Here is a 17,207-nt window from a genome sequence, read left to right as displayed (position 1 = left end):
ATACAGACCACTTCACATCTTATTTATGAAACAGTAACAAAATATTTATGAATAAAGTTTGATCGTTCATAAATCAAATTCAGAAACAAGAACCGGCCAAAGCAGCTCCTGATTTATGTATTCACATACATGAAACATGCTGATTTATGCAGGTAGAGTGACTCTGGGCCTCTCAAAAGGAAAGTTTGATACAGACTTGTTGCTTTTCCATCACTGATCATCAACCTGCCTTTTTTAAAAATCATATTTACCACTGTCGGCATGTGAGCACTGACCACCACCTTTCCTCATCTTGATCCTGTTTAGGGTCTGCGAGCAGCAGACAACGACCCCACTGCTCCTCCTTATGACTCCCTGCTGGTGTTTGACTATGAGGGCAGCGGCTCCACCGCTGGCTCTGTCAGCTCGCTTAACTCCTCCAGCACGGGGGACCAGGACTATGACTACCTCAACGACTGGGGCCCACGCTTCAAGAAGCTGGCTGACATGTACGGAGGAGGGGATGATGATTAAATCTGCCCAGTCACACATGCACACACACACACGCACACACACGCACACACACATACCCTCGTCCCGTCAGCTGGCCTGCCATGCTCTGTCCCTATAACATATGGGGCTATTACACCCTTATTGAACACACGACTTGTTCACACTGACCAACTGACTGACCAACCAACCAATCAAATTACCCACCACAGAGGACCAGTCCCGTGAGTCAGTTTCGGGTGCTCTTCTCAACCTTCACCTGCTCTAAGCTCGTCTTAGACTGAAACGGAAGCTCTGAATTGCAGGCTTCTCATAGTTTGTATTTTCAAACTCTTGTGCTTTTGTTTCAGTTTAGGTTTTATGCTAGATGTAGGTTTTAGTAACTTTTGTCTGACTTTGTTTTTCCTTTAGATTTTGCAGCTTTTTTTTTTTTTTTTTTTGTCCTCACTCCCCTTAGATTTGAGTCGATTCCTAAGGGTTTTCACTTTTCCCTCGCTGTCAGCCCCTGCCTGCCTCTCTGCAGAAGCTTTAGGTTGAGCTTCTTGCTTTGTCTGAGGGGAACAAAAGGAATAAAATGAAGAACACAGATATGAAAGTCCTTCTTTCTTGAACTTGAATTACTTAGAACAGAAGCACTGTTGTTTAAAAAGTGCCTTCAGTGGTGCGTATTTTAGCAGACTCCCGCTAACTCAGGATTGGTTGCCATTTTCTGGGCTTATGTGCCCTCATATGACCCTTGACCCTTTAACTCAGACCTTCCCTTGTCATTTCTGTGGTCCTGCAGGGCTGTGGTAGCTGCGGGAGATGTCAGTGCTGGTTTAAGAGGAGCATTGACTGGCTTACGAGGGCGCTTTATGTAGACGTACTGTACATAGGCCTACAGTGTGTCTGTAAGTTATGGACAAATCATTAACTTTTCAAGTCAGGCATATCTGTGCTCTTAGATCACAGCCAACTTGAATGTGGTTACTGAAATCACAAAAATACATTATGGGACTGTCTTAGAGAAGAAATGCATTGCGTGTCTTTGTTTATTGTGGCTTCAATAGCAGCTGTGTTTGTTTTGAGCTCTGAGTATTTGCACCTAAATTCTGAAGATTGACAAGTCAAGTGTGTTACCTCCATAATGTTACTGTATATGAAGAACATATGAGGGTTATTTAAGGAGACTTTGGTTTGCATGTTTATCCCTACACCCAAAGGTTATTAACATGGCACCAGTTATTTGTGGTAAATGTGTCAAAGAAAACTATGTAAACTGTACAAACATGAGGGAAAAGAAAATACTAGATAACTTTAAATAGCTCTGATAGCGTTACATGCAGAGTTGTGAGCTTGTCTGAGCCACATTCCGAGTCCCGCTCTTTTTTTTCTTCTTTTTTTTTTTTCTTTTTTTTTGTTTTTTTTTTGTGTTGTTGATTCACTGTTGTTTCTCGACAAACTTTTAATATACAAACTTTGGTGCTGGTCCCTGTCACAGAAACTGGGGGAATTGAGCCTCAGCCAGGGATTTAGCGCCTTCACAATCTGTCTCTCTTCAGGCAGCATTTCATTCATCTCAAATTTTCTCCTGAAATTTTTGGCTGCAAGTTCAAGAGGTTTTGAGAAGAAGTTAGAGGAAGGGAAAGTCTCTTAAGAAGTTCTGCACTTTATCAAAGCAGACTTGCAAAACTAAAGCTTCAGTAATAGTGCTTTAAAAGACAGACACTTTGAAAGACAGTTGTGTTGTGACTTAATGAAAAGGCAGCACTACCCATGGGCTTTTGTAATTATATTTCAGCCCCCCAGAATTGCATATACATAGAGAACTGGGGGGGGGGGCTTTATTCTTTGTATTAAATTATTTAAATATGCAAAACATTTCACAGAAAGACCGGGGAGATGCTGGTGTATGATAGAAAGGTTTAATCATTCCTTATCTTCCTAGTACCCATTGAAATGCTCCTTGGTGGTAGCCAGTTTCAACTTGATGTGGACTGACCAGATCTTTTATTAATTATGAATATGATAAATGCGTTGAGGAAATCTTGGTAATGACAGTGTTATTCAGATGATGTGATGGCAAGGATTCTCCTCTCATATTCTTTTGTATCCTGCTGCTTTTCAACTGTTTCCCACCTGCTAACGGTTCATTTAAAGAATCGCTAGTGTTCCAAATGGTCATAAAAATGGTCAAATGAGCCCACTGCGGGGAATGAGTATAATTTGAGAGTGGATAGAAAAGAATTGAGAGATAAATGGAAAACATTACCTGTTAATGCACATATTCATCATGCCATTAAAAAGAAATAAGGATGAGAGTGTGATTTGACTATAAACAAGGGACGGAAGGTCAAATTATGATTAATAAGGTCAACAGGGTAGGAATCTCTTGATTTAGATTCATAGATGAATGGGTTTAAATTGCACCTTGCATTACAGAAACTGACAACAGCGATTTTTCAGGACAGCTGTCAGCTGAGACAGTAGACATGAGAAAAGCAGTGGTTTCCACAGCCTGCTGTTGGATAAGCTCTTATCTATCCAATTGCTCGTCAGCATACAGAATATCTTCGCAAAATAAACACAGCTGTTACTTTCTGCTATTTGTGATTATTTCTGACTTATAAATGTTGTATATACAGATCATTTTCTATACATTTGGTGAAATGATTTATCTGTTTCTGTGTGGTCTTTTCCATTTTCTTGCACTCTAGTTTTGTTTCAAATGAAAACTTGGCAAGGTATATCTCACCACAGAAAGCCATGTGCATTTAAGAGAATCAATATGATTCTAAATGGGCTTACAGCCATACTCGTGTCGCTGTTCAAGTAAATCATGGTGAAAAGGTCCCATTTCAAACCCACCTGTACAGTCTATACTAGCACACACTCACTCCTCTAGGCCTTACTGTATATATGTGAGTGTTCAATATTATATAAACCCTTTCAGCATTGTTCTGATACAGCCGCAGAGCTCCAACATTACTGAAGCCCATCCGTATCCATTCACAGGATAAAAACATGCTCATGTTGTCTTATCAGATGTTCAGACTGGCTTCAGGTCCAAACATTGCAGGAGCCCCCACTCTCTCACACACACACACACACACACACACACACACACACACACACACACACACACACACACACACACACACACACACATACATACACACACACACACACACACACGACACATACATACATGACACATACATGACACAATGCCATTATGATACTGAATGTTATCAATGACTCGCAATGACACATGGCAGCAAATCATCAGTGGAGTTGGTCAAAGTTGACCCCCATTAAAATGCAATTTATGATGGGAAATGAAGCAAGATTGATCATTACTTGTTACATACTTGGTCCACTTGTCTTATTGATGTTCCCTTGCTAAAGTGAGGGGAGAATTGGCAAATGAGAATGAAGGAAGAACCATCACACTGTTGTAGTCCATCCCTGTCTTCTGGCTGTGTCGGCTCTACTGCCTCTCTGACTGGTGTTAGTTAATGGACGCTCACTCGGTCTCACTCTGGACACTGCCTGACCATGGACACACACATGACGGGAGGCTTCAGCAGAAGCCAGACTTTTGTCTTGCTTTGGCCAGAAACATACAGACAGGCAGCAGTGTTTCATTCAAGTCCCCCCGATACTGCTCAAGTCCAAGTGTACATAGTGTAGTATTTGCTTGAAGCTAAACAGACTGAGTTAGGCAAACTGTAACTGTACAATTGGAGCTTTTTGCATGTGTCTTTTTATAATGGACAGATGAGTTCTATTACAGTAATCATATAACATTTTAAAATGTGTCGCAGCCCGCATGACCGAGGTTGCAGTCCAGAAGGGATTCTGGTGTACCATACTCACATAATTTCAAATGGAGGAGAAAAAAAAGTTGAAAAAATAATTGCACAGTTATTGAGTCAAAAGACTTCTTTTGTAAATTGTCAACAGCACAAATATTTTGTATTGTTGTTTGTACCATTTTGTAAGAAAATGAAGGGAAAAAAACAAACAAAAAAATGGAAAGAGTCTGTTGTTTCAAGCGTGTGTTTATAGTGCCACTGCAATCTTGGTTTCCAAATACCGTACAGTACATGCGCAGCCTTGCAGATCAACCTTGTAATATAGACGCTGAGCTGGAGACTCCCTGTCAGCACCATGTGTTATAAATAAAATTTCCCCTCCTTATAAGAACTCTGGCTCCTGTCTCTTTTTTGTCACCTGCTGATTTCTGCAAGTGATGCATTTCCTCACAACCGTGTTATTTTTAAAATGATAATGTGATGTTATTTTGCCCAGAAAATTGTTAAATTAACTGAAAAAGTGTCTCTGTCAGTCAGGCAACTTTACACCATGTTCAATTTCAATTAAATTTAAAATATTTACATGTATACATACATAATTTCTTTTGGTCAGGCAGCATCCATTGATTAAAGTTTTGATACATTGTAGCAAGGATATTAAAATAACTTAAAGAAAAGAGAAGTCTTGAACCATGTTGAGTGTGTCAGCATTGTCTCTTCTGAATCGCACCCTAATCGTACCGTGCACAGAGTATAATTTGATTGAGTCCTACAGTAAATAGAGCAATACCTGCCTTCAAAAAGAGAACACAAAAAGCACATTGTAACTGGATTATACTGTAAGAACACATCAGCTGAGGACCAGACTCATCTCAGGGGGAAAACATTTTTTAGAAAACTGCATGAATTTCCAGTGAATGTGATCAATCACAGAAACTTTATCAAATTGGTAAATTACACAACAAAGTACTACTTACAGGCAAAAGAAGCACGCATATGCACTTAAATGGAGGCACACATGCTGTGTGCACTTGCATGCTGGCATTAACACAAAGGTCTTTATAGACAGATGCATGTGAATGTGGCAGTGTACTGACTAAGGAACACAGCTTGTCCCTTAAACGTAAATGGTCTTGCATAAAGAGATACAATAATGTGTTCCAGGAAACATTTCCACAATGTTAGAATCAAAATTGCTGAGAATTTGAAATTATGATGTGCTTCTGTTTGCACGGGTTTAATATGGATGATTGAGTTTCATATTCCAAATTAGTTTTAGTGCCAGCCATGAACAAACATAAGCTAAAATGATCAACACAATTAAGGCTGTTCATTTGTCAACTGTGCCTGACAGGGTCGTCTTCCAAGGTGGGATAATGAATTCTTTGTAAGCTACAGCGAATGAAATTCAGTGCCAAAATAACTGAAATGAAAACAGAAATAGGTGCATTTCATTTCTTTTTCTTTCTTTCTTTCTTTCTTTCTTTCTTTCTTTCTTTTTACTTCAATGCTCATCATTGCTGCAAATGTCACCATAGAATAGGTAATGTATTATACAACCTATATAGAGGCACCTGGCAGTGAGATTGCAGATTGCAGAACCTATGGGGCCTTCAGGTAACATAAAAACCTGAAAGGCCCTCCAGAGCCAGTGTTTGGTTTGTCCATTGTAGGCTACTGTAGAAACATGATGGTGCAACATGACAGGCTCTGTGGAAAAAGACCTGCTCCCTATGTAAATATGAAGGGCTCATTCCAAGCTAACAAAAACTATACTAGCTATATAGCCTATACTAATGAAAACACAATCATCAATATTATATTCCATTATATGTCATTATATACCAAAAGATGCCCCTAAATCCTACACATTGGTTCATTAAGAGAAAGATATTTCCATGAGGAGTTGGTGGAAACCAAAAGCAGAGCTTTGAGCTATGAACTGCCGGACATGTAAACAGGTGGGTTAGTGATATCAACTTAAAACGTGATATCTCAGTGTTGTGTTCACAACTTGGTGGCCAAAAAGAAAAAAGAAAAAATCAACAACATATCGGCAATATTGGCAACAATATAAAATGAAAATAAAGTAAAGGCAATTCATTGTTCAGTATAATGATAGATGATTTGTAGTTTATGGGCTAAAACCACCAGTATGTCCCTTTGACAATAGGCACTACTGCTTATTAACAGTAAAACCTCTTGACTGACATTTCACTTCTGTTTTAAGTCTTAATTCAGCGATAGCCACTATGAAAACAGGGGAAACCTAAAGGTAGAGAAAGAAATCAGTTAGCAGTCAGTGCATGCAGTCAAGGCAGCATGAGGAAGGGGATGAGATGACCCTTGCCTGTTCTATCTTAGCACAGCAGGTCAATGAACCAACAGCAGACTGCATCTCCTCCTCATTGATTGACCTGTCAGAGCATGTCAATGCACACGAAGACAGAATAAGCCCTGCTGTTACACAATGCTCACACAAGCACACATGAACACACAAATCTCTCTCCTCAGTCTACAAGAAAAACTGAGGGTAAAGTGAAACCAGTTCTTGCCCTTCCACCAGCCAGACTGTGGGGTTGACAGGATAAGTCAAAATGGATTAATTCAGGAAACAGTGGCACGATTATCAGAATTGCCCCATGCTGAATTTTGAACCTGAGTGGATTTATGCACGTGGGTGGTTTACAGCTGATATTGATCTGCCCTGCAACTTATTTTGCCAGCTTTACCAGCTAAGTTTTGCAGGTCACCGCCACTTTCCCTGCATTACTACTGTATCTGGATAACTTGACTGAAAAAGAGCTTAATTCATTAAAGGGACAGTTTGGGGAAATAAATTTGCTTTCTTGCAGAGACCACTAACCTATCCGTCAGTTATTGGTATATGTAAGTTTTGGCTCTTGCTATGTAGACAATGTTACCATTAAGAGGTGCTTATTTACCAGTCTAGAAGACATGTTGCAAGTTCAGCATCATCCGCTGTAATTTCAATTAACCGTTTGTTAGCAACCAGCTTTTTATAAGAGACATAAAAGCTTAAATAAATATTTTATGCCATAGAATAAAACGTGAAAATATATTGAGCTTGTCTTAACAGACCTTATTTCAGCCATCTAACCAAAAACCCATTCACTACACCTGACTTTGGGACAAGGGAATAGGAAGTACTGAAATGCTAACAAATTACCGGGTTTTAGGACTCATTCTTAACCTTTTGTCTTATAAACCCAATGATGGCTGCAGTTCATGGTGACTTAACAGCTGTTCATAGGCTTTGCAGTGACAGTAAAAGAGTTAAGGTAAAGCACATTTAAATATGTAAGTACAGCCAGCAGCCTGTTGGCCTAGCTTAGCTCAAAGACTGAAAACAGCTAGACTGGCACTGTTTACAACCCTGTCTCATAGAAATTTATTTTAGTTTTGAAGGAAAAATAATTGTAACCAGAAATGCTACTTTATTTATTTAGAAAATTGCAAATATGTTGATACTGAACATGTAAGGAAAATGTTCACAGACATCATATCCAGGCCTGGAGTACAATATCCACTTGTAGTGACTGCAGCATTATGAAACTTTTTTTGGGCTATGGTTATGTTTATGCATTCACAACACTAAAGATCAAATTATATGTCTGTCGAATGAATATGCGTCAGCATTAACCAACACAATTGCTCTTTAAAAGCATTGATTCATCTTTTGATTTTCATAAAACAAGCTGCATTTTTTTTTTTAAAAAACCTATGCAGCCAACAATTATCTGAATTCATCATTTTCAAGTTTTCCTGTTGTTTGGCAAACAGGCACAAAAATATTGGAAAAATGAATGCACTCCTGAGGATATTTATTTGACTTCATCAGTCCCTTCAAACTCCTCTGACTTTTCTATTTTACCTTAACTAATGTAAACTTTTCCCTCTTCTCTGTCTAAAAAGTGCCTTTGTCCCTGTGGATGATTATACAGCCTTACCTGTCATTTGGATCGGTCAGAAACCATAAGTACTTCGATTAAGAACGATGTATGAGTTAATCAAAAGAGTAATAAAAAAAAGTTTGAGTCATTTACTGTCCCACTGTAATCACAGTGATTTATTAATCATAACAAGTTGTGCTAACGACATCATTAATTAGGCTAATTATTGCCTTTATCTCTCTGTCAACATACTTATCGTCATAAAACACGAGTGGTACTTACATAAACTTCATATATTAAAGTAGTGGCTATAAACCTTGTTGACCTGTGACCACTCACATCAGTGTGGGTCCAATTAAAAAATTGTGCCTAGATAAAGCTCATCAGTATGTTTCTAGAAAAAGACACAAAATTAGTAAAAACTTAACGGTTTATGTTCATTTGTGTTGCAGAAATATGTTTTTTTGGGTTTTTTTTTTTAATCAATCAACCATGTGACCCCTATCTCCTGACCCCTGAAGGGTCTGGAAGCACCATTTGAAAACAGGTCTTGCAGTTCCAAGAATTTTAATTTGTGCAGCAAGATGCTCTGAAATCTACTCACCTTTTTATATGGAAAACTGTGTTGCTCTGAAATCTGCAGTGGTACAAAAAGTACTCAGATCCTTTACTTATGTAAAATAAGTAATACCATAATGTCCAAATACTCAAATACAACCAAATGTCCTGCATTCAAAACCTGACTTTGAGTAAAAGTACCAAAATATTGTGATGTACTTATTATTATATAATACTTATTTTTGGATCATTCTCACTCATGCATTCATGTGTTAGCAGCATGTTGTTGCATGTTGTAGCTGGAGCTAATTTTAACCACTTCAGTTGGTTGGTGTAATCTATGACAATGCATCAGACTCAGACTTTCAGATGTTTTGTCTGGCTTAGATAAGAAAACACATTGCTGCAACATCATTGATTCTTTGTAGAATGTGGTATTTCAGAAATTTTAAAAAGCTATTATGTGCCCTTTTGTGCAGATTTTTGAACTAATGTTAGCTTATAGCCAGGTGCGTGTATGTACTGTATATATCTTCCCTGAGGGAGCTCTGTAGACACAGTGAGACCAGTCATCCATCTATCCAAACCATTCCCTTGTATTCTCCATCAGTGACTTTCATTTCCTCTATGATGGCCTGAGGATGTGAGGGACAGAAGAGGATGCGGGAAAGAGGGAATGGCCCAAGTCTGACTGGATATCCATCTAATGGCTGCTTTAGTGGACTGCCGGACCGCCTCTGGACTCAGACATAGCACACATATAGGGAAATAGAGATGGCAGGGGTGGTCTGTGTTCTGAGTCGTCTCCAAGTAATGCATTTACTCCGAATGATCCAAAGTGCGCCGCTCTGTGTAATAAGAATAAACAAATAGCCACACCGCATTGGCTTTATTGTCTTACATCAATGTTGATTTATTCACAGCCGAGGTGGGCTATTGTATGTAGATTGCCTGATGCCCCCGCAGTGAACTCCTCATCTAATCCTTTCAGAGAGTAACTGCACTGTAGGGGAGGAGTGGGCCCTCAAGAGAAATGAAAGAGGGTTCAAACAGTCAAGAGACCCACAAAACCATGCAGGGAAGCAATGTTGAAACTTTACACTGGCTTTCCACAGGTCACCACATCAGCAAAAGATATTTGCTTCATACGGAGCTTTCTAAAGAACACACAGTTCGGATGGCCGTGGCAGGTAGGATGGGCGTAATGATATGGTGAGAGCCATTTCAAAGAGGCTTAAAGGCATCTAAAAACTGGAATTGGAAGCGATAGTGTTTCCTCCCCGGTCAGTGAGACCACACCCCAGAGAGAACAGCTGCAGCTGACCACATTATGGCTGGCAAGGGACAGAGATAAAGGAGTGAAGCTCTGGGCCCATAGTACCGCCTGAAATCAGATTTAGATTCCATTCTTACATCCAAATCATATTATGCTCCACAGCTATTCACAGAGTAGCTATCTATCACTCACATACACACACACTGTCAACATGATCCGACCATCTGTCAGTACTTACCTACACAGAGCTCCAAGATACGGCCCTGATGGAGCCACTGTATTAGCTCTTGCTTTGACATCCTCTCTGCTGTGTGCGTGCTTTGGTGTGGAGAACAGACACAGAACTCCAAATCGCTGCATCAACACATTCAACTATATTAATAATAAATAAACAATCCACATCCAGACGATATATTCCCCATTAAAATGGACAGACATGTTTGATTTATGAGACCTTAGTACAATAATAAATGCTTCGCTTTCATGACTAAAATCTGAAATATTAATCTGAAGATACAGTGTTGGGAATGGGAAACACAATAATAGGCAGTCTGAGAAAAACCCCAGACAGAAAAAGACAATGTTCTTATTGTTTTGCTGGGTGTGAAATGTCTTACATTGAAATCCCCTTTGTACTCTCTTGTTCCAAATCTTCCATTTTCCTCATTTCCATGCAAGAGTTTACAGTCTCCCTTATGGGGGACTTAACTAATTGCGTCTCTATTTTCCATTGGCTTGTTTTATGTTACTGCTGAGCTCTTTTAACTGAATCTCACGATGGGTTGCATAATCACTGCAGCCACCATGACTGAAAGTTTCCAAGTTTTTAACATTGTTTTGTCCAAAAGATATCTATCTCCAAATCTGTATTTGGCACAAATCTGTAGATAACCGATCCTCTGTACTTCACTCCGTTCCCTCTGACTGCTGAAGATGTATAGATCAAACCCACATTCCTCCCGCTGTGTTTATGACTTGCTCCTGCAGTAAAAGGTCAGCTGTTGATCGGTGGTGACACGGTGATAATGTGGTCACCGTGTGACCATATAATCAAGGAGGTGGATGATTTGATATGGCTCTGAGATGATATACCATTTGGATCAGGGAATAATGTGCAGTATTTTAAAGGGTTAAGCCGGTTGATGCAAACATTACTTCAAGTGATAATTGAAAACATAAAATATACACGCACTGCTATGATAAAGTTAATGCTAATTTTGAAGTACAGATCAGTTACTGCTGTGTTGTTGCTCTGCTCCTCTGAGATATTGATTCGAAATTTCACGTTTAAATCTCTTTACAACCATAGGAAGACACGAGCAGATTAAGGTGTGAGTTTTGTGTATGAATGTGGCTCCAGCTTCTTCTGGTACTTTCTAAACTACAATGGAAGTTGTTGGGGTGGGGGGTGACACCTGTGTTTTATATTCATCATCTATTTTCTCAGGCAATCTTTTCATGGTGTGAAAATGTTTCTTCTCACTTGGTAGCTGACAGCTTTGTGCCATTAGAGAGTGTGTGTCAAAGTGTGAATGAAGGAATGAATTTTAAAACACTTATATAAACGCAGTCCATTTAGTATTCATCATCAGGATTTTTTCTTTTACAAAAATTCCAAAGAAATTTGCAGAAAGCATATTGGTAGCATCTTTTGTTTTTTTATGTTACTTTAAGCAGCAATATTTGACGTTTTGCGCAACTCACTGTGAGGAAAACACTGACATATTCTCCCCTTTTTATGTTTTTATGGTGAATGTTTTTGGCCACCTGATGAATCTAAGTCCAGTTTTTACTGGTGGTGTACAGTGGGTTTATAGAAGCTTTTTCACTGAACACAACTACTTCCAGCGGCTGGTAGCAACACTGATAAAAGCAGTGAGTGTGAAGCAAAATAGTGATGTTGCTTGCCATAAAAGCAAAAATATCTGAGTCATCTGAGTAACTGCAGCTTTAAGTTTGTGATTTTTCTTTTGTCCAAGACAACTTGTATTGTATGAAAAGCAGGAGACTTAATCACTCAAACAAAAATGCTGTTTTTATTTCCATTTTTAAATTTTTTTTTAAATTATTATTCCAGATTATAAAGAGGAATTCCCACTCTCACACAGGACTTATGTTTAAAATCCCTCACCAGTTCTGTACAATCACTTTAAGGCAATGGAACTGTACACTTATAATTATATCCATTCTTTTACAGCCACTTAACTTCAACTGTATGAATGCCAAACCTTTATAAATGGTCATTATTGCCCAAGTCTCCATTCTTGAACTCACTCTGCTTGATTAGTAAAAGGACCGTGTCACAGCAACTGGTCTTTCTGTACCGCGTTGGGTTGCAGGAAATTGAGCCAATGATGAGACCTAGCAGAGAGACTGTAAGGTCAGACCATGAGGTTCATGTACTTCTACAATTATCACACACAATGATCTTAATTCTAAAAAGTGAAAGTGCATTAGATGTTCACTTACAGTAAAATTAGAGACCTTTCTGTTAAGAGAAAGTGGTCTGACAAAGTCGAAGCAGCCAACTGGACGGGCTACCAGCAGACCGTGGCTGTAATTGATGGACACTTGGCATGCTCTGTGCGCCTGGCGATTTGTAGAATCCATAAAATGAGATGTTGAGGTAATTATGTTTGTCATGATATATTGAAAGCAGGAATTGGCAAGCTAATCAGAATGGCTGACAGCTGTAGCATGCAGATGCTATCAGACCTCTTGTCCATGGCAATAAAATAAAAGAGGGTCATTTTAACAGGTAACAGCTGTTCATAGCTAATTTGTTCAATTATGCACAGAGGATGCAGGCGGAGGTTGTTTCTCAGTCCTGAGGGACCTCCTTTTTTCCTCTCCCTTTGCTTCCAGAATGAGCTGAGTAATGGAAATCCATATGTAACACATAAAGCATGGTGAACATACAGAAAATACCAGCATGAACACTTGGGTCTGTGATGAACCAGGACTTTTCTTGTATTTCACCGTGAACAAAGTCAGTGCTAATTGCTGCCAAAATAATAACTTTGAGTGAATATTGCGCTCTTTGTCTTTGTGGCAGCAGGTTGAAAATGCTGCCTCATGTAACATTTTCCTTATAATTGATCAAATAATTCCTTATAAACTGTGACCAGGCTTGTGAGAAAGCAGCATCATATGTTCAACATTGACATGTTCATGAAACCACCGGATAACCACGCCTGCCTTGCTGAGACGAGTAATGTCATCCAATACACAGGAAAAATACATTATGGGATGAATGATAATATTATTGTTAGAGATGAGAGCTTGTCTAGCCCCAAATCGATTTAATGCCATGAAGTTTCCTCTACACCAGGGGTTTACCCTGACCTTTTAGAGAAAAATTTGATTTGGGAACCTGTCTCTTGCATAGCTGCCAAGTCAGTGCAATTGTCAGTCCAGCAATTAGACTTTAAATCAGTGAGACCACTCCAACCAGTCAGTCATCAGTGGAAACAACTGTTTGGCTCCAGCCTGAGGTAGCATGATGTTTAAAAGTAAATGATAAGTGAAATCATTACAACTGTTAGCAGCATTCTATTTTCTTTTATTAGTAGTGCTTTGCACAATGAACAATTTTTTTTGGAAAAAGTGTTGGAGATTTAATGTTTAAATTTAGTGCTTTAAAACACTGTGGATACACCAAGTATTAAAACTGATAATTACAGCTGTTGTTCATTTCACCTTTTCGCCTGTCTCGCTGTTTTCCAAGATCAGTTTGAGATTACAGAACAACTTAAAAATAAATTTGCTTCCCACAAGCACATTGTCTCACAGACTCCTTCACACACACACACACACACACACACACACACACACACACACACACACACACACACACACACACAAACAGGTGAAAGCAGCAAACAGTTAAAGTATTTAAAAGCTTGAATGTTTCTCATTTTAATCCTAAAGCAAACCTTTCAGATCTGACAGCGATAGAATGTCAAGACAGACTAGATTTGTTTCCCAAATTATTAACGTGGAAATCAAACTGGCATTTCTGATTCAGTGAGATAATATATAATCTTGACATCTCTCTGTTCATTTTCAACGCTTCAATGTCCAAATTCAATTTTACTTGACTTTTTTCTTTTTGTCAAACAGTGTTTTTAGTCTGCATATGCCATAACATTTTACTGCAGTGCTAAGCAGTTGCTGTTCTGTCTTTACTATATATTCCAATTCAATATAATCTTTAAATGGACAAAACTAATTTGTTAGCTATTAGGGCACAAGTAAACAATTATATTTTAATTATTTTAATCATGCGTCTTTTTAAGATGATGTACAAGTTACGTGCAGATGTTGTAGATGTTGTCTATATCCTCACAAAGGCTCATGTATATGTTTTTCTGTTTCTGTTGTCAGACAATGGAACAGGTATGAAATAATGACTGAAACGCAGCCCATTCAGAGTACATGTTAACCAGCAGTCACTTCCAAGCCATTTCCAAGCTCCTACTCTGCACTGCTAAAAGCCGGATTTTATAACCTTCACATCATCTGACAAAATCACCAAAAAAAACAAAAGTAAAGACTGTGCTGTGGTTTGAGCTATATTTACTTGATCAGAGAGAAAGTTAGAAGCTCATTCATTTCATCTGCTGTCTGGTCAGCATAGAGAGGTGTGCCTGTGGAGGGAAAGCCCAAACAATTTTGACAACTGTCTTCTATGGTGAGTAGCTAAGATTTGTCCAAAAGGTTCCAAAAGGTTGCGTTTATAGGAATGGCTCAGCTGTTGCATTGCAGCTAAAAATTCACCAGTGTGTTTACATTGTATTTATCTGCCTTAGTGCTTCAAATATCTAAAAGTCTCTCCAACTCACTGTGCTGAGTTTCAAAATGCCAGAGAGGACATTTGGAATTGGGGGCACTGCTGGATGCTGCTGTAACAAAACCTTACTTTCCATTAATATAGCTTAAGGATACTGATATCTTCTCACCAGGTCAGGATTTAATTTTGAATATTTTAATTTCCATTTTGGATTGTTGTTGGTGTTGACTCTTGTTTTAAACTTTATGTTTTATTTACCAGACAATAAAACCATTCTCCTCTTTAGCTGGAGCTCCATCCACACCATCTCACCATAAGGGCTCAACCAGCACCTTTTGCCCCAGTAATAGGAGCAGATTTCAAAAAACAGAGCGGCTCACAGCTGTAAGGCCAAAACCTGACAGAGAAATGTCAGAAACAAAAAGAAATACTGGCACTGGACCTGAAGGCATTTTAACTCATGCTGAGTTTCTGCTAAACAGGTAAGCATGTTGTTTTTTGTTATTTTGACTATCTACTCTGGTCACCATGGTAATGTTGGCAACCAACGGTGGCATAGAGGACCTGGGTTTGGTGTATTATTTTTGCATTATGGTCTTTGTTTACTTTGCAGGACTGGTAAATAAGCACTGGGTTCCTACATGAACATAATAGGAACAACAGCCATAATTTCACATGAGATAAAATATCTTGTTAATCATTGCATGGACTCCCGTGAAATTTGATGGATGAGGATGTTCATCTGCTGCCACCATGTAGGTACAGATTAGTGGTTTTAAAGACCCTTTTCAATGAAAATCAAGTTTTAAACCATATAAACATGTCAATATGGTGTTTTCCTTATAATACAATAAGCAAAATAAGTAGTCAACCTCATGACTGAGTATTTACACCTTGGAACTGCAGTGAACCAATGACAGTCTCAAAAAAACGCATTCAGACAGTCAAAACTTCATTCATCATATACCTAAGAAACCAATCCTGTCAACTTGCGAGGTCAGGGGGTGGGCAAAATAAACCATGTATGTATAATTTTCACTTTTTCAATTAAACAGTAAAAACAAGGTATGCTGGCTGCAATGTCAAGTGTCAACTGTTCTCCCCTTTTTACTCTTTAATTAAGTAGTTATGTTTTGCTGTGCCCTGTAGGTACCCAGTATTTACATTACATAGTAGCCTACAATTTATTTTTTTATTTCCTCCAAAAATTCCTGATTTTTACTCCCTTGTTCTCCATAGTCTTTATTTCCACACACTGCGTCTACATTTAAGTGCCAGCAGGTATCATTGTATCTTTTTGTACCTGATTTATACAATGAAATTACACTATAAATTGCAGGTTGTATTATGTTACAAGTGTTTAATATTATTAATAAATGCTAATATTACTAATATTTAAAACCAAGTTTAAGTTGCATTACACTGATAATAATCCATGGTTGAGGAGTTTCACTTTCAGCTTGGCTCGTTTTGCTTCATCATGTATTTCTGTAGGCATAAATGTATTTTACCCTGGGCTGTCAGTATTGAACTATTAGAGAACATTTTCATGAGATAATCAGGTCCACATTGTCTTATTACCTCATTATGTTTTCATGGCAGAGGAGAAATGTTTACGTACAATAATCTATGTTTCCACCTGCATACTTCTCACAAGAATTTGTGAAATTCATTTATGATCACCACTGACAGGTGTGTAAACCACATGCAATGTATCAGGGCTCAGTGAAGTCTGGTTAGTCATGTTTTTAAGAGTGTATACTGCACTTCTAGAATATAGTGAATTACGTGAAATTTATTCACTCATCTTCATAGCTGTCACTCAAAGACATTATCCTGTGAGCAGCCAGCAGCCGCTCATTATGCAAAATCAAACAAGACAGTGGAATTGAGTTTGGTGTCCCAGAGTAACATAAGCAAATATAGCCTGACAACTCATATTGGAGAAGACTTAGAAGTCAGCCTATGCCTGGATATCAAGACAACGAAGACAACGGTTTGGGCAACAACAGGCATGAGATACCTTGTCTGCAGAGGGAACAGAACAAACAACTGTCTAAGCCTCAAATCCACCAAATCTGAAGGAATAGAAGAAAGTGCTTTAGTGTGATCCTTAACGGAGATGTCCATCTGTGTGTGTGTGTGTGTGTGTGTGTGTGTGTGTGTTGTGTGTGTGTGTGTGTGTTTTGTGTGCAGAGATTCTCAGAGCCTCCATGCAGCAGAAGTCAGGAAGTCAGTACTGGCATAAAATCATATTGCAGCTGGAAACAAAAGTTACTTTTCAGAGTGTGCTTCAAAAGAAATGACTGTTTTTATTGGTGAAAGTCGTTATTCTACCAGTTCTAACATATGGTGCTAAAGGATATGCAATATCTGGACCC

At 38.6% G+C, this 17,207-nt stretch overlaps 1 protein-coding gene across 1 annotated transcript in view; it reads left to right on the top strand.

The window, feature by feature from the left end:
- The window catches only part of LOC130174831 (cadherin-4-like), a 233,496-nt gene extending 228,819 nt beyond the window's left edge, over window positions 1–4,677 (top strand). The window contains exon 17 of the mRNA XM_056385049.1: window positions 307–4,677. Coding sequence (XP_056241024.1) covers window positions 307–513 — 207 coding nt within the window. The 3' untranslated portion in view covers window positions 514–4,677. The remainder of the gene's footprint in view (window positions 1–306) is intronic.
- Window positions 4,678–17,207: the final 12,530 nt, after the last annotated feature.

This window comes from Seriola aureovittata, chromosome 9 (genome assembly GCF_021018895.1).
Source record: "Seriola aureovittata isolate HTS-2021-v1 ecotype China chromosome 9, ASM2101889v1, whole genome shotgun sequence".
Lineage (NCBI taxonomy): Eukaryota > Metazoa > Chordata > Actinopteri > Carangiformes > Carangidae > Seriola > Seriola aureovittata.
This window is presented reverse-complemented; position numbering and strand designations above follow the sequence as displayed.